This window comes from Sebastes fasciatus, chromosome 1 (assembly GCF_043250625.1).
Source record: "Sebastes fasciatus isolate fSebFas1 chromosome 1, fSebFas1.pri, whole genome shotgun sequence".
Lineage (NCBI taxonomy): Eukaryota > Metazoa > Chordata > Actinopteri > Perciformes > Sebastidae > Sebastes > Sebastes fasciatus.
In genome coordinates, this window is record NC_133795.1 from 31,832,702 (window position 1) to 31,856,192 (window position 23,491).

At 38.3% G+C, this 23,491-nt stretch overlaps 1 protein-coding gene and 3 non-coding genes across 4 annotated transcripts in view; 1 reads left to right on the forward strand and 3 right to left on the reverse strand.

Moving 5' to 3' along the window:
* Window positions 1-542: 542 nt before the first annotated feature.
* Window positions 543-616, reverse strand: trnai-aau (transfer RNA isoleucine (anticodon AAU)). The gene has a single exon. It is a non-coding gene; the product is annotated as a tRNA-Ile (tRNA).
* Window positions 617-957: 341 nt separating this feature from the next.
* On the reverse strand, window positions 958-1,030 carry trnar-ucg (transfer RNA arginine (anticodon UCG)). The gene has a single exon. It is a non-coding gene; the product is annotated as a tRNA-Arg (tRNA).
* A 268-nt stretch (window positions 1,031-1,298) lies between these two features.
* On the reverse strand, window positions 1,299-1,372 carry trnai-aau (transfer RNA isoleucine (anticodon AAU)). The gene has a single exon. It is a non-coding gene; the product is annotated as a tRNA-Ile (tRNA).
* Window positions 1,373-11,073: 9,701 nt separating this feature from the next.
* The window catches only part of slc6a11b (solute carrier family 6 member 11b), a 33,337-nt gene continuing 20,919 nt past the window's right edge, over window positions 11,074-23,491 (forward strand). The window contains exons 1-6 of the mRNA XM_074643460.1: window positions 11,074-11,390; window positions 12,038-12,265; window positions 12,878-13,012; window positions 13,341-13,481; window positions 13,660-13,741; window positions 18,993-19,125. Of these exons, the coding sequence (XP_074499561.1) occupies window positions 12,055-12,265; window positions 12,878-13,012; window positions 13,341-13,481; window positions 13,660-13,741; window positions 18,993-19,125 (702 nt within the window). The 5' untranslated portion in view covers window positions 11,074-11,390; window positions 12,038-12,054. The remainder of the gene's footprint in view (window positions 11,391-12,037; window positions 12,266-12,877; window positions 13,013-13,340; window positions 13,482-13,659; window positions 13,742-18,992; window positions 19,126-23,491) is intronic.

Consider the following 23,491-nt stretch of genomic DNA (forward strand, 5'->3'; position numbering starts at 1 on the left):
ATACTATGACTTTTTTTTATTTCCGACATTATATACTTTGACTTTTATTCAACAAACTATACTATGGTTTTTATTTAACATACTCTTTCATGACTTTTTTTGACATACTATACTCTGACTTTTTTTTTATAATTTTTCGACAAAACATACTATGACTTTATTTTAATTTTTTCAACATACTATACTATAATTTTATTTCGACATACTATACTATTGTTTTTTTTCGAAACACTATACTATGACTTTTTAAAAACATTTCGACAAACTATACCATGACTTTTAAATTTTTTTTTGACAAACTATACTATAACTTCTTTTTTTTTTACAACATACTATGACCTTTATTCGACAAACTATACTATGGTTTTTATTCAACATACTATTCTATGACTTGTTTTCAACATACTCTCCTATGGCTTGTTTTTTGAAAAGCTAGACTATTGCTTTTTTGACACAATATACTATGAATTTTTCAAACATATTTCGAACTTTGTATGAGAACATGAAACGTACACTGCATCAATTTGTTAAATTACTGTAGCTGGCCAGTATGGGGATCGAACCCATGACCTAGGCTTTATTAGCACCACGCTCTAACCATCTGAGCTAACCGGCCTACTTTTTATGCTTTTAAACAAAATACGTTTCAAACGTAGACCGGGACAAAACGTACATATTTGGACCAGTTTTAGATGGTCAATCAGGTGTGACCATGTACCAGTTTGGCATTGGTGGAGGAGAGATAGCTTAATTGGTATATTGCTGACTTTACATGTGAAAATGTGTGGCAAGAATACCCACCTTCCTAAAGATATTTGCTTATGCAAAAACCCTTTCTATTATCTCAAGCTGTGTATTAAATCTTGAAACTTACACCATTTTGGCAGATAGCTCAGTTTGCATTGTACTGACGCAAACACGCCTCCACCATGTTCCTCAGAAAGAGGCTGTAGCTTTTAACCACGAAGGGACTCGAACCCTCAATCTTCTGATCCGAAGTCAGACGCCTTGTCCATTAGGCCACGTAGTCACATTAAATGAGACTTTTGCAATACAACAGTTCCATGGTTTTGCTGCTAAGTAGGAGAGTGCTAAACCAGGTCTAAAAGGCAGACTGTAAAGCTGGACAGTTAGTTTCTGCGTAGAGAAATAGCTATAAATGTAAGAAAGCCCATTTTGCATTCAAGAGTTAGTGGAATTACTGCCGACCTTCTGCGGAGCAATATATTTCCTATTATTTCGAACTTTGTATCAGAACATGAAACGTACACTGCATCAATTTGTTAAATTACTGTAGCTGGCCAGTATGGGGATCGAACCCATGACCTTGGCATTATTAGCACCATGCTCTAACCATCTGAGCTAACCAGCCTACATTTTATGCTTTTAAACAAAATACGTTCCAAACGTAGACCGGGACAAAACGTACATATTTGGACCAGTTTTAGATGGTCAATCAGGTGTGACCATGTACCAATTTGGCGCTGGTGGAGGAGAGATAGCTTAATTGGTATATTGCTGACTTTACATGTGAAAATGTGTGGCAAGAATACCCACCTTCCTAAAGATATTTGCTTATGCAAAACCCCTTTCTATTATCTCAAGCTGTGTATTAAATCTTGAAACTTACACCATAATAATTTAATAAAAAAAATAATAAAAAAAAAATAAAAATTTCAACATACGATACTATGACTTTTTAAAAATATTTTTCAACATAGTATACAATGACTTTTAAATTTTTTTTCGACAAACTATATTATGACTAATTTTAATTCTTTTGACATACTATACTATGACTTTTTTTTGACATACTATAATATGGATTTTTTCAACATACTTTACCATGACTTTTTTTGAATTTTTTGTGACATACTATACTATGACTTTTACATTTAAAAAAAAGAAACTATTATGACATATTTCTATTTATCTGACATACGATACTAGGACTTTTTTCTTTTTTTTAATTTCGACATACAATACTATGACTTTTTTTATTTATTCGACATACTATACTATGCATTTTTTCAACATACTTTACCATGACTTTTTTTTTATTTTTCGACATACAATACTATGAGTTTTTAATTTTTTTCGAAAAATTATGTTCTGACTTTTTTTTTTCTTTTGACATTCTATACTTTTTTTTTTTTCCAACATACTATGATTTCTATAAAGTATCTTTCAACAAAATACTTTGACTTTTTTTGTGACATACTATACTATGACTTTTTTTTCGACATATACAATGACGTTTTTTCTAAATACTATACTATGACTTTTATTTTTTCGACACACTCTCCTATGGCTTTTTTATGACACACTTTACTATAATTTTTATTTTCTTCGACATTTTACTATGATGAGGTTTTTCTTCGACATATTTTACTATGACTTTTTTTTGACATATTATAATTTTACTTAAAATGTTTTCGACAAGACTATATACTTTTTTTTTTTTTTTTCGACATACTATGATTTCTTTTCGTGAATTTTTTTTTTTGACATACTATACTGTGACTTACTATACTAGACCAGAAACAGTTGTATTGCCAAGTAGATTTCGACATACAATGTTTTGGCGTATGTTTAAACATAGTAGAGAAAATAAAAGTTAAAACCAAGTACTGCAAATAGTCAAGAAGCATAAATAGAATAAAACAGATTGACAAAAATAACAACAGAAATATGTATAATTATTTAATAACTGAAAAGCTTAAAAGTTTACAGTATAGTTTTTAGAGAATATGTGCAATAATGTACAGAGATGATAGTCCAAAAGATGTACAAAGATGTGCGTTAATGTAACGTGTAGTGTCTTTTGGGGCAGGATAGGAGTCACTGTTAGGGGGAGCCCAGGCCTTATTGATGAGGCCAGCTGCAGATGGGAAGAAACTGTTTTTGTGGTGTGAGTTTTCGTCCTGATTGACTGCAGCCTCCTGCGAGAGGGGAGTGGTTAAAAGAGTTTGTGCCCAGGGTTGGTGGGGTTGTCCACCATATTTCCTGCCTGCCTCAGGGTACTGGAGGGACAGTAGATTGCAGCCAATCAACTTCTCTGCAGAGCGAATGACCTTGTCCATGGCTGCAGCGTACCAGATGGTGTTGGAGGAGGAGAGGATGGCAGTGTAGAAGTGAACCATCAATGTCTTGAGCTAAAAAATAAAAAAAAATGCCACAGTATAGTCTGTCAAAAATGAAGACAGTATAGTATGTTGAAAAAAAAAAGTCATAGTAAAGTATGTCAAAAAAATCAGTCAAGTCTGTTGGAAAAATAAAAAAAAACATTCATGGAAAAGTATGTCAAAAAAGTAATTGTTCGCGAAAAAATTAAAAAAGTCATAGTATAGTATGTCGAAAATAAAGACAGTATAGTATGTCGAAAATAAAAAAAAAAAGTTGTAGTATAGTATGTTAAAAAAAAGTCAGAGCATAGTAAATCCAAAAAATTAAAAATGTCATAGTATATCGAAATAATTAAAAAGTCATAGTATAGCATGTCAAAAAAATAAAGTCATAGTATAGAATGTCCAAAAAAAGTCATGGTAAAGTATGTTGAAAAAAAGCACAATATGTCTAAAAAATAAAAAAAGTCATGGTAAAGTATGTTGAAAAAAATGCATGGTATAGTATGTTGAAAAGATAAAAAAGCCATATTATAGTATATAAAAAAAAAGTCATATTATGTATGTCGAAAAAAAAAAAAATCTTAGTATAATATGTCCAAAAAAAGCCCCAGTAAACTATGTCCAAAACATTAAAAAAGGTAATAGTATAGTATGTCGAAAAAAAAAAAGTCATAAAATAGTATGTCAAAAAAATAAGAAAAGTCATAGTATAGTATTTCCAAAAAATAAAAAAAGTCATAGTATAGTATGTCCACAAAACAAAAGTCACAGTATAGTAAGTCCAAAAAATAAAAAAAGTCATATTATAGTATGTCCAAAAAATAAGGTCATAGTATAGTATGTTGGAAAACTAAAAAATGTCATGGTAAAGTATGATGAAAAAAAGTCATAGTATAGAATGTCCAAAAAATAAAAAAGGTAATAGCATATTATGTCCAAAAAATTAAAAAGTAATATTATAGTATGTCCAAAAAAAGTCATAGTATAGTATGTCCAAAAAGTAACAGTATAGTAGGTCGAAAAAAAAAATTTGTATAGTGTCTTAAAAATAATAAAAAAAAGTCATAGTATAGTAGTCGAAAAAGTAAAAAGATCATAGCATATTATGTAAAAAAAAAAAAAAAAAAGTCATAGTATAGTATGTCCAAAAAATTAAAAAAAAAGGTAATAGTATAGTATGTCGAAAAATTAAAAAAAAAGTCATGGTAAAGTGTGTCGAAAAATTGTGAAGTATAGTATGTCAATTTATTCTTTAAAAGTCATAGTATTGTATGTCCAAAAAAATAAAAAAGTCATAGCATAATATGTCAAAAAAATAAGAAAAATCATAATATAGTAAGTTGAAAAAAATAATAGTATAGTATGTTGAAAAAAAATCATAGTATAGTATGTCGAAAAAAGTGATAAAAAAAGTAATAGTATAGTAGGTTGAAAAAATTAAAAAAGCCATAGTCAAGTATGTCCAAATAAAGTCATAGTATAGTATGTAAAAAAAATAAGGTCATAGTATAGTATGTCGGAAAACTAAAAAATGTCATGGTAAAGTATGATGAAAAAAAGTCATAGTATAGTAAGTCCAAAAAATAAAAAAGTCATATTATAGCATGTCCAAAAAATAAGGTCATAGTATAGTATGTCGGAAAACTAAAAAATGGCATGGTAAAGTATGATGAAAAAAAGTCATAGTATAGTATGTCCAAAAAAATAAAAAAGGCAATAGTATATTATGTCCAAAAAATTAAAAAGTAATATTATAGTATGTCTATAGTATAGTAGTTGAAAAAGTAAAAAGATCATAGCATATTATGTCAAAAAAAAAAGAAAAAAAGTCATAGTATAGTATGTCCAAAAAATTAAAAAAAAAGGTAATAGTATAGTATGTCGAAAGATTTAAGAAAAAGTCATGGTAAAGTATGTCGAAAAAATGTGAAGTATAGTATGTCAATTTATTCTTTAAAAGTCATAGTATTGTATGTCCAAAAAATAAAAAAAGTCATAGCATAATATGTCAAACAAATAAGAAAATTCATAATATAGTAAGTCGACAAAAATCATAGTATAGTATGTCGAAAAAAGTCATAAAAAAAGTCATAGTATAGTAGGTTGAAAAAATAAAAAAATGTCATAGTATAGTATGTCAAAAAAATAAGAAAAGTCATATTATAGTATGTCCAAAAAATAAGGTCATAGTATAGTATGTCGGAAAAAGAGTCATAGTAAAGTATGTCGAAAAAATAAAAAATGTCATGGTAAAGTATGTCGAAAATAAAGACAGTATAGTATGTCCAAAAAAATAAAAGTTTGTCGAAAATTAAAAAAAAAAATCACGGTAAAGTATGTTGAAAAAAAGGTATTTGTATTGTGTGGCAGAGTGTAGTATGTCAAATCTTTTTTTTTTTAAATCATAGAATAGTATGCCGAAATAAAAAAAAAAAAAAGTCATAGTATAGTTTGTCAAAAAATTCATAGTATAGTTTGTCAAAAAATAACATAGTATAGTATGTCGAAAAAAAAGTATTTGTATTGTGTGTCAAAAAAATTAAAAAAGGTCATAGCATAGTATGTTGAAAAAAATAAAAAACATTGTAAAGTATGTGGAAAAACTACAAAAATGTCATGGTAAAGTACGTGGAAAAAAGTTCATAGTTTAGTATGTTGAAAAAAGCCGTAGTAGTAGCCGTAGTGTCCAAAAAATAAAAAAGGTAATAGCATAGTATGTCGAATTTAAAAAAAAAAGTCATGGTAAGGTATGTCGAAAAAAAGTGAAAGTAGTAACAGAATAATGATTCATATTTAATCAGCGCTGCCTAGTTTGACTGTTTGATCGGAGTTTTGCGAGTGATTCACAGATGCTCAGAGACGGCAGGCTCCAGCTCACCTCTGATTGGTTGTTTTCATCCGGTCTGTGAAATCTTGCAGATGCCATCAGGAGCACCGGAGGACACCGGAGGACACCGGAGGACACCGGAGGACACCGGAGGACACCAGAGGAACATGATTTTTTTCAGATTACCTGTCTCATGCACTATATTTGCTCCAATTCTACCCACTGCTGCTTTAAGTCCAATAATACAAACATGTGTAGTAGAAGTAAGCATGGCCTGTTCTTGTCTGCTTTTTCAGTTCCTGCTAATGTAGAATAACAAGCACTGAAAAACTGCTCAAAAGCCAACAATTAAAAACAATGCATAGTGATGCTAAGGGTTTTGTTACTCTGCTACTACTACACTGCTGCAAAATGAATGAGAAAAAAAACGTTCCTGTGAAAAGAGAAAATGCATGAACCTATTTAATGCGCTTTTCACTCCTGAGTGAAAATAAATTTGCCACAGAGAGATTCAACATTCACAAAACAATGAAAAAACAAACTCCCACTGTTACATAACATGTGAAAAGAGGACGAGCGAGATGCAGACAGACAGCTTTATCCACTCTCCTCTCACTGTCCTTAATTTTTCATTCTGCTTCTCTCCTTTCTACTTCTTTCTTACCACTTATTCTTTTGTATTCTTTCTACTTCTTTCTTACCACTTATTCTTTTGTATTCTTTCTACTTCTGTATCTAACATACAGTTATTTCAGTCCACCTATCTAATCTCTTATTTCCTCTCTCACCTTGTAAAAGACCGATGATAGGTATCCATAGCAACAAGTCTTTTTTCCAGTGTCCTAACTGGACAGCAAAGTGACTCTGTCCCCCCTGACTCCAACAACCAATGGAACAACAAGTTTGCGGTCCCTTAGGAGCGAGGCGGCCAATCCCTTTGAAGCATCCTGCTTGTGCTGGAGTCAGTAGGCCAGGAGGATAATGGTTGAAGAAAATGACCTGGAGCCATCTTGTCAACAGACCATCCAGCGCTGGAGTGAAAGGTCTTCTATTTCTAACACATCTTCTGGAGGCAATCTCTCTCACATCATAGTGCACAACTCACTCTTGACCTTCCTAAAGTGTGAGAATACTGAGTCTGACGGGGTCAACAGATATTTTTGTGTATCACCACACTCACTGCACTGCAGCAACATGCAGCACTTTTGAGGAATAATAATAATAATAATAATATAATCAGATTTTACCAATCATACAAATGAGCAAAGGAGCCTGAAAACAGCAACCTTAAAATAAATGATAACTTTTATCCTCACCATGCATTCCCCCTCTGATAATGTTGTACAGGGCAACATAAATAAAGGACTTGACTCTGCCTCAAAAGCACAGTGAGTGTTTGCCAGCCGCTTTGGGTGGCCATACTTTTTATGCAGGGCACTTCCTTTAAGCTTCTAATGACGAGTGACCCTTGCGTGAAGGGATTCTTAGAGTCTAGGTCAGGCTTTTAGAGTCAGGGGAGTTCCTAGTGCACCGAGTCTATCACGCCTGGAAACCAGGCAGTCAACTTGCAAACTCTACAAACCCTATAAACTCTTTTTAAAGCCCATAAGGAATAATTGTTCTTCAAGTAGCATGGGTTATTAAGACTTTATGATGGGCCGATCATTCATCATTAGCCAGTGACAAACACAATCAGATGTTTTTAAATGAGGAAATCCGTTCATATTGTACGCTCGGGTGCAGAGTGACTTCTAGAGGACAAAGAGGTGTGAGTTGGTATGCTCAGAGCAAAGCCCCTGCAGGAGCAACTGCTTTGACAAAGGTAACCAGACATCAATTCATAAATCAAACGGGGTCACTGCCTCTTTGAAGATCGAGACTTGACTTCCCACAAGTCTGCAACCAACAAAGAAAAATAAAAGTATTTAGCCTTTCATTGTGCATGGGGGATTTTTTTAACGTAATTTCTGTGTTGTCATGTACATGTTCATGCAGACGAGAGAGACAGATTGATACTTATACTGATATTAGAGTTAAAAAAAGACAATATTAATCAAACAAAAGCAGGTAGTTAAAGGTTTTTGATAAGGATCCATTAACTATTAAAGAATTTTGACCAAATATTTAAAGAGTGGGACATTTTGCAGTTGAAAAATAAACTTGTCAGTGCTCAGTGGTGGACAAACAGGCATTGTTTCTAAATTACCTCAAAAATATCATAATTTTGGTGATATGATACACATCCGCTGCTACCAGTATCTGTGATAAGCTAATATTTGCCAATGCTGATATATCACCCGGGCTCTAATGCAAACTTGATATAATTTTTCCATATAATTATTTTGTCATGTTGTTATTAAGAATGTTTAGGCAAGTGCAATTTGAATGACACCAGACACAAAACTATATTCAGGGTCTTTATTTCTCGACTTCTCTCACAATGGGTGAGTAGTATTAAATTAATTTGGAAGATTCAATTTGTGTTAGATTTAACAAAGATTTTCATACAGTCAAAGTTACACATCACAAAGTCTCATATTGTAATTCAAGTGTTCTGAGAGAAAACTAGACTTCTGCACCTCCTCATGGCTCTGTTTTCAGGCTTTAGAAAATCTAGCTCGTGACGGAAGACATTGACCAATCACAGGTCATTTCATTGAGAGAGCGTTCCTATTGGTTGTGCTCTGGTCATGTGACCGGAACTTGGCGTTCCTTCACCAGATTTCCCAATGGCGGCAGCGTCACAAACTTTCTCATTTTACAGCTAAACCGTGCACTACAAGATGATTCTGAAAACATTTGAGGCGAGAAATAGGCATTAACATAACAGAATATTGATTCATATTTGATCAGCGCTGCCGAGTTTGACCGTTTGGTTGGAGTTCACAAGTGATGGAAAGCCGGCTCTCATAGACAGCAGCTAGATAGCAGATCTCAGATCAGCTCTTACTGCTTGTTTTCCTCCGATATGTGAAATCTTGCAGGTGCCGTTAAGAGCACCGAAGGACACCGGAGGACACAGAGCAACATGATTTACCTGTTTCATGTACTACTGTCAGGATATAGTGACCGTTTTATAAAAATAACTTTTTTTAATCATATTTGCTCCTCTGTAAGACGGACTTACACTGCTTTCAGAAATTATTAGCCTTGCTAGTCTATCTCTCATGAATGCTGAGCACATGTGGATAAAATATGTAAACATCGGACCAACTAAATCACCCCCGCGCATTCAGCAGCAAGCATTACATTTTATGACCTCTTTACAATCATATTAATGTGCATCTTTTGATCGTTTTGTACAGCAATAACATTTTAGATTTACCCACACAGAAAACAGTTAACGCCTTTCAAGACCACTGGTGAGTCGCCCGAAAAGAGGTTCCTCACTTCCCTTTTTGCTCTTTACGTAAACCGCTAACTTGCCATCTCCCTTGCAGAAATTCTGAATTAGCTATTTTAGCTTAGTGCAAAGGTACACAGTGCTCTACTTGCCAACTTGCCAGCTAACCAAACTAGCCGCCCACACACCAGTTTGTTTACAGGAGGCTGCAGGTCTTTGTTGATTCAGTGTGTCATTATTGTCACAATGAACAAAGCCTAATAATGAGAATAATAATAATTTGCCCAATTTACTCAGATCAATGACTTCTTTCCACGACTTCAAGATTTCTTTGCTTGTTTATCTTAAATCTATACTTGTTCTCGTTTTTGATTGTATTTGCCTTTGTTTTCAGTTCATGAATAGACTCAGTATTTTGACATAATGTTATTTTATTATTATGTTCATTGTTATTTTTATGTTCATTATTTTCATGTTATGTTGGTGTGGTTTGGTTTGGGATGGGATGGAGGCAGAGCCTTTATGTATATGTCCTTGTTGATGTTACTATGTTGATTGTTTTGTTGTAGAATTTATGTGTTTGTTTAAATTCTTGTTATTATTATGTATGTGCTTAAAGGGACTGTTTGTAACTTTTTACACGCATAAATCACCCGGGTCGGTTTCCCATGCGTGCTCGCGTGTGGCTATGCTGTTCAGACTCAGACTCCAACACAAACTACAAGGAAGCACCAAAACCACAAAGTTATATCTAGTGAAGCCCATCTTGCAAAACAGTGTTTGCTGCGGTCGTAGTACGCGGAGGAGACCGTAGCTTTGGTCTCCAGGGCCGGAGTCTCTGCTGTGCTCTGCTCCTCTGCTCCTCTGCTCCTCTGCTCCTCTGCCTGCTTGCCTTCACTCACACAGCGCGCTCGTTCTCGCTCCACCTCACATTCATTGCCCCACACTCCACACTGCAGAAGACTTCGTAGCTCTGAGAATATCTAGTGAATGTACAGTGGATGTTTGTGCAGAAATAACTGCTGCAGCTCCTCCAGACCAACAGAGGTTTCCCGTGTCTTGTTTCCTCCGGCCGTGGTCGGGAGGCTGAAGCAGGAAAAGCCAACACTAGGATCAGCATTGATTCATGGAGAGACCTCCGTCTGGTCAGCTAACATTACTGCCAAGCAGGTGAAATAGAGTGATATTGTGGTTTTAGCTGACGTGTGTCGCCTCACTGTTTTGAGCGATGCTCGTTCATGTCTATGTAGAGCGAGCGCGAGCCCGACGCTTACTTTCATGTACTTAACGGCCACAGGTGTCGCTGTTAACAAGGATTTCTGAATCTTACAAACAGTCCCTTTAAATGTTTGTTAACTTCCATGTTTTGAGGACCCCTTTGAAAATTAAAAAAACAAATGAATAAATAAATAAATAAGACCCAGAATGGTATAGCCTATAATTGTACATTTTGTTGTTGCATTAGGGCCCTTTTTAAAAAAATCAATACATTTTTTTATTATCTACCTGAGTGCCTGGTTGGTTTGTGTATGCCACATCCCAACCATGAATTCAGAGACATGTAGCCTAACCCTAATGTGTGCAGCTGTAATATAATAAGCTACTTAATATTGTTAAAAAAAACTTCAAATATCATGCTTAAAAACTTGCACCAATCCAACTTTTCTCCTGGTGTTGTGCCCGTCTCCTCATGTCCCCCTGCTCTGTGCTCTCTGTGGTAACGCGGATGTGAGAGCTAGATTGGTTACCACATGGCTCTCCTCCAACTAGAGGCGCTTGAGAGAGGACCGCTTGCAGAGTTTGAGCGCAGTCGCAGGTTCTCCATCGCCTGGTGCAAGATCTACATCTACCGTCACTCTGCCACTGTCAGGGATCCTCCTTTATATAGACGGGAAACGCAACTAAACCACTTTACTCAACGCGGATCCAGTTTGTTCTCATTTTCCTCTTTTTGTCCCCCTCTCTCCTTTTTTTCTCTCCTCCTCACCCCCCTCGGATCAGACTTAACTAGCCTGTATTTTGTAAAGCCAATTGTTAGTGCGCATCATCGCAGGAGCCAAAAGGAGGTTTGCCACTGTTCCATAGGAGACTGGTGAGTAAACGACTCAATGTTTCATGGCTTTCATTTCTATTTTGCATGAGCAATTTCTGCTTCTTTTTTATTGACATGTGATTAACTTCTCATTAGGCTTCTAACTTGATTGATTGGGTTGATTGGTTTTCAACACATTTAGTTATTTGTAATGCTGTATAACAATGATATTACATGCAGAAGAGGGAGCCAGTGTTCACAGAAGTTTGTGGTTTAGTTACTGAAAGCTTGTTTTTTTCTTATCTGCCCACTTACACTCCTCCTCATTCTGGTTGGACATCAATGTACAATGTCTGTTTTCTGCTCTTCTTTATTATATGATTGTTATTTTGTTATGTTGTTATCTTTCAATTGAATTAATAGTTGATATTCCACACTGCTCCTCAATTATTGTGATTCATGGCTAAGGGGCCATGCAGTTACATAATAAGTGAATTGGACTTCTTTCAGCTGATTTGAGCCTTCACATACATATAAGTGTGGACTATTCAATGGGCGTGGTTTTGCATTAATGGGACAGTCCCTTTCAGATGTCCCAGGAATGATGTAAATTACAGAAAAAGTCACTGACTCCAGGTTTTGATTATGAGGTCACCTTTTAAAATTCTTCTTCTCCTTGTGTGTTTTTCTCTCTCTCTCTCTCTCAGAGGGCTGCTGGAGCGTCATGACAGCTGAGAAGAGCGGGCCCGTTATAAACGGTAAACCAGAGGATGGCAAAGACCCGGAAGGGTCCAGCTCCAGCGTGGACAAGGTGCAGTACATTGAGAGGGGCCACTGGAACAACAAGATCGAGTTTTTCCTGTCTGTGGCTGGAGAGATCATCGGGCTGGGCAACGTCTGGAGGTTTCCTTACCTCTGCTACAAGAATGGAGGAGGTAAAGAAGTTTCACTTATCTGTGATATACAGTAAGTATGGACATGACCCAAAGAATCAAGGTGGTAGGATATAAGACAAGCTCCCTTGCAGGAAGGAAGAGGTAAGACAGATACGATTGAAAAGGCAAGATTTGAAATAAATATAAGCAAGTATTACCTCTGATTAGACACATAAGTAGGACAGGATATGATCATTAAAATGACACATTCCTGAGTGAAAGTTCTTTTATCTTCTACCGCACCAAAGAGGGAGGTCAATTTTGTTTCTAAGAGCTGTCACTTTATAAAAATTGGCAAGAGAAGTGTCAAAATATGATGTCCTTTATTAATTCATCCATTATGCACCATCGTGTCAATAACAGAGGTGGGTTCCCTCATTAGGCACCGTTAGACAGCACAGTATGGGTCCTCCATCCATCATCTGTAAAGGTCGTTTTACAGTGGAGGGTGGCGTCATAGTGAGCGCTTTCATCCGAATTTTGTGAATTCTTGTTTAAAGTTTACATTTTTTTTTGGGGTTAAGGTACATTTTAGACTATCAAGCTGTCAGACTTTTTTTTATTCGAGTATTGATTCATGCTCTGTATATATTTTCTTTTGTGTGCATAAAGGTGCGTTCTTCGTTCCATATGTCATCTTCTTCGTGTGCTGCGGTATCCCCGTGTTTTTCCTGGAGACTGCCCTGGGTCAGTTCACCAGTGAGGGAGGCATCACCTGCTGGAGGAAAGTCTGCCCGCTATTTGAGGGTGAGAAAACACACTCTTTAATTATTAAAATCTGAGGATTTTAATAATTAAATAGAAAATCGGAAACTAGACAGAGACAAAGTAGTGATGAAACTCAATTCTTGCACATCCACAACAAACACTATTATATAAATGTATTTCCTCATGATGATCCCGAGTAATTCATCAGTGTTTTTACAAATTGTATCTGTTGTAACACTTATACAGACTCCTACAGGTGTCATACTGACATTAGTCACTGCAGCTGTGAATACTTGCAGGTTACAATAATTTGAAAAATCATCTGCAGTTTTCCATTTTCTTTACCTGTCTCTCTTTGCGTTTTCAGGTATTGGCTATGCAACGCAGGTGATTGAAGCTCATCTAAACGTGTACTATGTAGTGATCCTTGCCTGGGCCATATTCTACCTCTTCAACTGCTTCACCACCGAGCTGCCGTGGGCTAGCTGTGGGCACTACTGGAACACAGGTACTGTAGGAGGGAACAGTGGATAAGAGAGGACATTATTCTTGTGAGCAAAAATAATTGTGTGCATCTTTTTTTGTTTCAAGAGTAAAGAGAATACCTCCTAGGATTTAATGTGCAATGCCATATCTACATCTATAACTGCAGTAAAAAACAACAAGACGTATTTGTATATCCACAGATAACTGTGTCGACTACTATGGAGAAAATGCCACCAACATTACAAACCACAACGCAACCTCTCCAGTCATTGAGTTCTGGGAGTGAGTACATTTTTTATTGGATTTTTTCATGTTCTGTCATGTTCATTACTCTTCATATGAGATTTCACGCTCTGTTTGTGTGTGTAAAGTCTTATTGGAGAGCAAACTCTGATGACGGCTTTCATCCCTGTGGATATAAAATATTAATGGTATCACAATTTGTATAAAAACACCACGAGGAGATGCTTTGTCAGTTCAGGCAGTCTACAACGTCCTTTAATGTCATTATCTACTATAATGTTTTATAATCTGAGCTTCTGACATTGCCAGACTGTTTCACAGACCACCCCTAACCTCTCCCCCAATAATTAGTCAGCCCTTTTCATATTTGTGTGTCAACATGCCCTGGTAGGCCAGCTGTCTCCCAGCTAGAGCCATGTGTGTGGCAGCGGATCAGGCCTTGTCAGTGTGCAATGCTGACCACACTTCCTGTCCCCCTGCCAGTGGCTTTGTTTACACTGCTGGGTCAAATTGTTTTGTTTCTTTCAAAAGATATTGCAGTCAATTGGTTAAATTAAAACTGCGATCTATATTTTTGTGTCTAAGTCAAAAATGAAGTGATCATCGGTGATGAAAACATCAGATTTGGGCCAGCAACATAAACCTAACCCCCAGGGAAAGATATGCCCAAAGGAAATGACCAAAAAGACAACCACTATGTTGCTGGCAAAAGTAGTTTTAGCTACCAACCAGGCTTTGTTTAATCAATGCCAAGACACACTGTCATGTTTTGTACTGTATATACAGCATAAAAAAAACATCAGAGCAGGAAGTTAAACAAGCTGTATTTTGCCATCTGTATGGATGTTAACGTTGGTGCTCCACAATATTGTTGCTTATCATCTCATCTTTACATTTAAAAATACTAAGCTTAAATCACTGAAAGAGAGTTTGATGAAAAGACTCACAACACATCTTTCATGCATATATATTTTGTAGGGCTGCAACGAACGATTATTTTCATTGTCGATTAATCTGTTTTCTTGATTAATTGATTAGTTGTTTGGTCTATAAAATGTCAGAAAATGGTGAAAAACGTCAGTCAACTCAGAGATATTCAGTTAACTGTCATAGAGGAGTAAAGAAACCAGAAAATATTCACATTTAAGAGGCTGAAATCAGAGAATTTTGACTTTCTTTTTTCTTAAAAAATGACTCAAACTGATTAATTGATTATCAAAATAGTTGGCGATTAATTTAATAGTTGATAACTAATCGATTAATCGTTGCAGATCTATAATTTTGTACATATGTGGAATAATATTACCAGTGTATCACTAAAGTAGTGATATGTCTGGACGAAGTCTTTTTAATGAACCAGAAAAAAGATATTAATGCACTCGTCCTCATCCTCTAGGAGTCTGTTGCAATAATGTGTTATTTTTTACATTTTAAAAGTTAGACTTGTTTGTTTGGTAAAACTAATTAACGCAGATACTTATGAAGCTGGTTACACAGTATTTATGTGACCAGGTGGAAGATACCTGGCTCCTGTTTGCTTAGCCTCAGTTTGAACCATATCGGACCCGTAAAAACTACAAGATATTATTGTTTACCTCAGAAACTCCCACACCTACTCCGTCATAATCACATACAGTATGCACGCAGGTTGCACTGTAGAAATTTGCCGCTCTTTACACCCATATAAAACTAATTTACACTCGTTTGAGAACACACACAAGTATATTTACACACATTAGCGTTCACATCTTGCCCTCTCGGATGACCGGGGGGGCTGTGTTGGACCTAGCCTGTGGCCGGCCACCAAGAACATGTCACCTTGATCAATGGCTGGTCAGGAGCTGCGGGGGTGAACTCGGTGGCAAAGATTTGGCAGCGCCGTGTAGTTCTGAGGCTCTGAGGCTCGCTTCTCATCCTCCATCAATGCTGTTGCCTGGCTTCCCTTCAACAAACAGGAAACACACTGTTGATTCACCACCAACGACAAGCTGTGATGTCATAATCGCTGATACCGTGCCCTATATCTGGCACCTACACTGTTACACCTGTAGGAGTATCGCAGGGAAGAACGTTTTATTTGTAGTCCTGTAGTAGACCTATATTACAGTAACACACTACAAGCCCTCTATTAGGTTTTATTGGCTTGATAACTCTCTACTGCTGAGCAGCATGCTGAAATTAGCCATATCAAAATATACTTTATTTATCCCCATTGGGAACTTTGTTCACAAGCATGTTGGAGAACTACGGTGTCCTTCAGGTAACGTAAAAATGGCGAAAGGCTCTCTCTAGTGCCAGTGTTTGGTTTGTCTGTTCTGGGCTACTGTAGAAACATGGCGGAGCAACGTGGCGGACTCCTTGAAGAGATATGTAGATATGAAGGGCTCATTCTAAGCTAACGAAAACACAACAATTCTTAGTTTCAGGTGATTATACACTAATGAAAACATAGTCATGGATATTATATTCCATTTCTGCTAATAGATCCCCGAAATGTTACACGCTGGTCCTTTAAAGACAGGTAGGGTGGCTTCTCTAATGTGGGAATTTAGTTGGTCATGTTGGTCAGCAAGTTCACATCTGTGGACCATATTGCCGACAGCTGCTCGACGGCAGAGTATCAGGATGTGAGGTGGAGTAAAAAAACAAAACATAAAACAGTTTTCTTGACCATGGTGCTTGTGCTCAATCGTTGTCCCCCAAGGGTGAATTGTCTTTCTGATTCCAGGAGAACCACAATGGTCAGTGGCTGAAGAATCTGCATGACCTATTTTAAGTGGTTTGTGGCCATCACAGTGGAGCAAACCAGACTTCTTACTGCCTGGTAATGTTAGCCACCACAGTGCAGTTGTCCCGCCAGCACATCCTTGATGCTCACTAGCAGCTTAAAGTGTTGGGGGATACGAAGCAACATGTCATCTCCAATAAGATTACAATGCCTACTGCCTTTATTATGGAGGTTCGTCCCCATTCCATCAAGGATGCATCATCGAAGGTGTCTTCCTGCTTGGTGTCTCCCTTAAGCCAATCGGACATGATCATCCCAACCCCCCAGGAAGAGTGCCGGTCACTGATCCCAATTTCCGTAGTGGCCAAAGACGGCACTACAACTTCCGTGTCCATCACGTGATGCCATTGGACCCAAGAAGATTTTCTCCCATAGACTTACATTGGGAAAGAGACGTCTGTAACTCAGCGGATAATGTTTTTTGAGGTGAATCAACTTCCCAGAACAAACACTTGATTAGCCCTTATTTAAATCATTAGGTCCTAAAAGCTGTAAAATGCACTAATAGCCGAATCCAGTTATCCAGAGTTATTTCACTTCCTTCGTTCATGTGAATTAGATCAAGACCGAGGATGGAGCGAGGGCTGGGAGGCGGAGTTAGCAAGCCGTGACGACACCGTGACGGTTGTGACCCCGTGACCGAGCCATGTGACCGAGCGGACGCTACTGCGCCTGCTCCATGGGCCCAATGGATGCGGAAGATCACCGGAAGATCCGGGTACTTTTCCAGTTGGAAGTCGAGCCATTTTGGCATCATGTGCCACTGAGCAACTTTCATAGGAATGAATGGGGCCCCGCTTCAAACGCTGTATCCAGTTCTCAATGACCACATTAGGACAAAAGAGGATAACACCTTCGTTCACTGTTTGAACAGCTATGGGAAGTCCACTCACAGGGCAAGTAGAGGACACTCAGCAGAAGAGAAGAAGTCTCATTGTTGGAGAAGAACACTTCTTTCCTCACTTCCAGTCATCAGATGGCAGATAGAAAGTGACTTCTAAATTTTAGAAAGAGGCAGTGTAGCCACAAATGTGAAGATTGTTGCCATGCCATCCTCACGTTGTTCAAGACTGCATTGTTCCACACAGACGTAGTTCCACAATTGCTGCTTGGAAATTAACGTTGTATTAACTTGTAGTTGCATCCTCAACTGCCAGGTTAGCAGCAGGATGAGGATCAGCCATCATGGATGGAAGGAGGGACTTGCAGAGTGAATCGCAGAGGATCGATAAGGTCATCCAGTACTGCTGGTTAGTCCTCTCAATGTCATGTTGCTCTTTGAGTCGCTGACAGAAAGTGGACGTATGGTTTGGTCAGGATGGCCATATTTATGACAGGTACTGTGTGATAGGATACACCTATCCTGAGTGACTGATGAGTGACTGTACATGGAGAACCAATAAAAGACAATACAGATCTTTAGTGATCAAAGCATAGACTACATAAGAAGTGGATGTAGTCACTGTGACATCACCCATTGGTTTGTGGACTGCCGTTTTGAAGCCTTGAGTTCAGCGTTTTGGCCATCGCCATCTTGGTTTTTGGTCGTCACCATCGTGTTTTTTTGCAACCGTGACACGAGAGGGTGGAGCTAAGTACAAAGGTCACAATAAACTTTCATGAACTGAAAATACACTGTGAAAGGGTTAACGTTGTAAGATGAAAACACAACTCCCAGACTGGACAACGCCATGGTAGTGACCTGTCAATCACAAGGTAGCCATGCCCTAAAGCATACCCTGCTTTATGGTCTATCTGACTCTAAATGGGACCATAATTTACTAAATGAACATCATGCTGTATTGAAGAAGACTTGAAACTAGTGATTGAGACCATAAACTTATGTTTACAATGTTTACTGAGGTAATAAATCAAATGAGAATTAGGCTCATTTTCTCATAGACTTCTATACAATCTGACTTGTTTTTGCAACCAGAGGAGTCGCCCCCTGCTGGCAATTATAATGAATGCAAGTTTAAGGCACTTCCGCATTGGCCTCACTTCTCAGAACCGGAGGTAGCCCACTGGATCAAATCCAATGTGATATAGATTATAGGTTTCTCCATTCAATTACAAAACATGAATGAGTTTTGAGGCTGAAGAAAAACATTTCATTGCACATTATATTTGTAAGTTACTATAGCATGCCAATAGGGTGACTGTGTTTTGAAGTTGAGGCGTAGATGTACTTTGTGGGGTTTGGGGAATGAATTAACTGAACTAGGAACTATGGTTAACCAGCAGACATGGCATTACTATTTATAGCAACCTCAAGCAAATATTTATTTTTCATCATCCTCCCTCTGTGTTTTAAGTTATTTAGCACTTAATGCCTGAAAACTGATCTCAGAGAGTCTGCACAGGCTCTATGTGCTATGTTCAAACCCACTTTCTGTTTTTCAGAAAGTGTTTACAAAGGCTTCTACTTATGTCACACAAAAGTATGAACTAAATCTAATATATGAATAAAATAAATCATCTGTGTTCTCTGTGCCAAATCAGACGCCGAGTGCTGAAGATATCAGATGGTATTGAGCACATGGGGGGAATGCGCTGGGAGCTGGCCATGTGTCTGGCCCTGGCCTGGTTCATCTGCTACTTCTGCATCTGGAAGGGACCCAAGTCAACCGGCAAGGTGAGACGGAGAAATGCATGTTTACTATTGAGTGTGTGTGTGTGTGTGTGTATGTGAGTTGGTTGAACTCTGATTACCACTTGTAAGTATGTGAGTATGTTTTTGCATGCTAAACATGAGAAAATTGTATGTGTGTTCTGTTATCGCACCATCCAACTCATGATGGAGATATTTGTACATGAATATGTGAGTGTGCAGGAATATGTGTGCATGCTACTTTGCTGTTACTGCATTTTTTTATTCACTGGAGCAGTTTTAATTTCCGTCTTACACACCGAAACAGCCACAAGATAAAGAACTTTCCCTTCTTCGTCCTCAAAACAACTCCCACATGCATTACCCCCTGCAAATAGAGGACAAAAGGTGTGTGTGTACCACCCACTTCTACCTTTCCTCCCATCACCCTTTCCATTTCAATGTCCTCCTTGAGTCTCTTGTAGCAGCCTCAAGGAGGATAGTGAGGACTCTGCACCTTGCTTTGCTCCCCTTAAGAAACTCCTCTCAGATTCAATGAGCCAAAATGAGTATAGAGAGATAGAGATGGAGTGAAAAAAGAGAGGGAAGAAAGAGAGTAAAGAGAAAAGAGGAGAGGTGTGTGAGGAAAAATTAATGGGTTCACATTCTACATGACGGGGGGAAAAAACGACTAGGCGGCAATGCCTATATCTCCCTGAAGTGTCTTTTGTCTGGCTGTGAAGTAAGAGGGGAGAAGGCTTCTTCATGGCTGGGCTTTAGCAGCCGGTCCAAGATTGATTCCTGTATTCACGGGAGGAAAGGAGAGCGTTCATGAGGAGCATGCAGAGTATATCCTCAGCCTCCGCCTCTGCTGCCTGTCTCTCTCTCTCTCTCTCTCCTGCTATGAGAAATAAACCACAGCTCGCCCGTTGCAAGAGAGAGAGAGAGAGAGAGAGAGAGAGAGAGAGAGAGAGAGAGAGAGAGAGAGAGAGAGAGAGAGAGAGAGAGAGAGAGAGAGAGTTGCTTTCTTCTCCACAGACCCTACAGCCCATTCAGTTCCGACTCTGCTAAGCTGTTTGCTTTTGTTGGCCGTGTTTGCCAGCCATTCTCGCATTTAAGCCCTCCTGTTAGATTTACGGCGAGGCAGGGGCAAGTTTGACCAGTAAATTTGTGGTGGCTTAAATGTTTACCCGCGGTGAGCTGGATGGAGCATGCGGAGCATCAAAAGTGCATGGAGAGATTGAATATTGTCCTTTTCATCTCCAGAGAGATGGGGAGAAAGAGGGCGAGAAGGTTTAGGGTGTGTGATCGTTTTATTTGACAAATTAAAGGAGGGATTTGCTGGGCAGGAGGCAACTTTTCCCACACTTTCCCCTGTAGGCCACGCTAGGATTAACAAGGCAAGAGTGGTCAGTCTCATTAAGTCTCGTGGATCCTTACTGTTTAAACATTATCTTGGTATTCATTTAATTTTAAACTTCCGATTCAGGCTTTTAAGGTGAAGGATGTGCAGGATACTCAGTAAGACAGAATGCCGTAAATTTCTGAGGGTAAAATCAAGCTTTAACTGGCACTTGTCCCCACACTGTAACAGTTCACTGCCTCAAATGCTTCATATCCTAATGCTGCTGCTTGCAGTTGTAATGTGACCAGAGTTGTACGGGTAATTGGAGTGTGCATGCGCTTATGAGAGTGTGTTTAGGCCCGTATGTGTGAATGGTCTACTTTATCTTTGTCTGTAGTATGAGCACACCCATTTCAATCTTGTGAATGAAGTTGTGTGTATGCGTGTGTGTACTGATGCTCTTCTGTGCGTGCTTCAAAGAAAAGCACATTTTCCCACACTGCCAGCATCACTCCTCTGGGCTTCTCCTGTTTAAGAGACGTGGCCAGAGGAGCCTTCCTTTCTTTTCAGCCTCCTGGCCCGGCTCTGTTCTGTCCTGTTCTGCCCTCAATTGGACTTTGACTGGATGCCAGCAAGCCAGGGGATGTATGTTGCCCGCCTCTGCCTTCCAAGAGGCCAGGGTCTTTGTTCAATGGGTTTCTAAGAGTCTTGAGATGTCGAGCACAATTCTGCAAAACCTGAATAGTTCAATAAAAAAGGGAGTGTTGGTTTGATGGTGAGCAACTGCTCGCTACTGTACTATACTGAATTTACTACGGTGGAGTTGACTCTAGTGCTGTGCATGACACCCTACCAGATATTATACTGTATATATATAGTTGCAAAATATTAGATGCAGAATTGACTACTAATATACTCCAGGTTCCAGTTTAGATTGATCCTTATTGTAGTTGATATTAATCCAAATGTTGTTAATGTAGTTCTGTAAACTGGGGCTATAATAGTGTATGCTATATGACTGATGTGCTAGACTGAAGACATAAAATAAACAGTTCTGGAGAATGCACCTAGAAAGCAGTGGTTCCCATGGCCTATGATGTCCTGTTATGTATATTCTGACATCATAAATATGGTCATACATAGATATACTGTACTTATAGCCATCATGGAAATCCTTATCTTTATATATTAATGGTAATGCTAGTGGATCTTGGTATCACTTTAGTTTGACAGTCCAGTGTTGACTCCAAACAGTATATCAGTAGATATTAAACTGTGTCATCAGCTGATTGTCAAACAGGCTAACATTTTTAGTAACAGACTGTTGGTTGACTGTCAACAGCTTTACTAAATGTTAGGTATATTCATGGTTTACGATAGGGTGCAATTAGGGTTAAAGTTAAAGGGAGAGTTTGGGTGTTTTGAAGTGGCGTTGTGAGAAGTACTTATCCATATTCAGTGTATTACCTGCAGTACATGATGGTCAGCACACCCCCAATTTTGAGAAACAGACAGTTTCCGCACAGAACCAAGCAATATACTGCTGTAGAAGAGGGCGACAGCAAAACCTATTTTGGCCACCTAAAAGATAGGCTCACCTAAAAAATTTGCATCAATGAAGTGTACGCTATATTTAGAATATTTTCACCGCTATACCTTGCCGCGAGACAGCCGTACAACGGGGAACAGAAGCCGTTGTACCCATCTATGCTCTCGCCAAAGCCACCAGACTCCATTGAAAAAAAATAAATAACAATTTTACCTCAGAGAACACAGGAGTTGCTGCTCTGCCTTGATCAGCTTATTATTAACACGGTGTGTTTCCGTGTAACGTATCGGCGGATGCCTCTCTCATTCAGCAGCCTTGTTATGTCTGTATAACGTTACATTACGTTGTCTCTCATCACGTCAGATCACCGCTTTTTTCTTTCTCAAAATCTAATGGATTGTTCACTGTGCCACACCCCACCCCTCCAAATTTCATTCAGATCCTTCGCAAACGTTTGGAGTGACCATTCTAACAGACAGACAGACAGACAGACAAACATACATACCAACGCCGGTGAAAACATAACCTCCTTGGCCCAAGGCCTCTGGCCTTGGCGGAGGTACAGTAACTAACCGGTCGAGACAGCGATAGAACAGCAACCCTGTGTAAAATACGTTTTTTTTCAATGGAGCCTGCATTGTTTTGGTGAGATCATAGATAGCAGCTTCAGTTCCCCATTGGAAACATAGACTGTATAGCTGTCTCACACCAAGGGAATGGACTTGCATTTATATAGCGCTTTTCTAGTCTTCCGACCACTCAAAGCGCTTTATGTGCACTACACACTACACTACATGTCAGCATTCACCCATTCACACACTGATGGCGGAGGCTGCTAAGGTGCCAACTTTGCCCATCAGTATCTAATCTAAATACTCATTCACACACCGATGGCTATGCCTTCGGGAGCAATTTGGGGTTAAGTGTCTTGCTCAAGGAAGCATCGACATGTGACCCGTAGCAGCCGGGGATCGAACCACCGACCCTCCGATTGGTGGACAACCTGCTCTACCCTCTGAGCCACAGCTAAACATACACTTAAACTGATATTGATTTTTTTTAGGTGGGCCTTTGTTTTATGTGGCTAAAATACATTTACGTGGTACATCGCTTTGCTTCCATGCTGTAACTCTTGTCTGCTTCTCCAAGCCAGGACTATCCCTTTAGGTTTTATTGTAATCAACAACAAATTGGTTAAAAAAGGGTTATAATATTGAACAATAAGTATGCAATAAATCCACAGACTCTGTCTTCTGCTGAGCTGAATGTCAAGAGATACACATACTAGTGTTTGATATTCCCAATAAGATATACCAATGATTAGTTAAAAAACCTTTGATTTCACCAGTCATTCCCAAAGTTTTGACTTCTGACCCCCTAAAACAAAGCAATGCATGTATTTACTTGGGACCACTTGTTATGGGTTATATTACTGTGCACATAAGTTGTGAGCAGTTTTACCAAAGACCGATTTTTCCTCTTTAGATTGTTTAATTTTAGGTAGTTTGATTAGAACT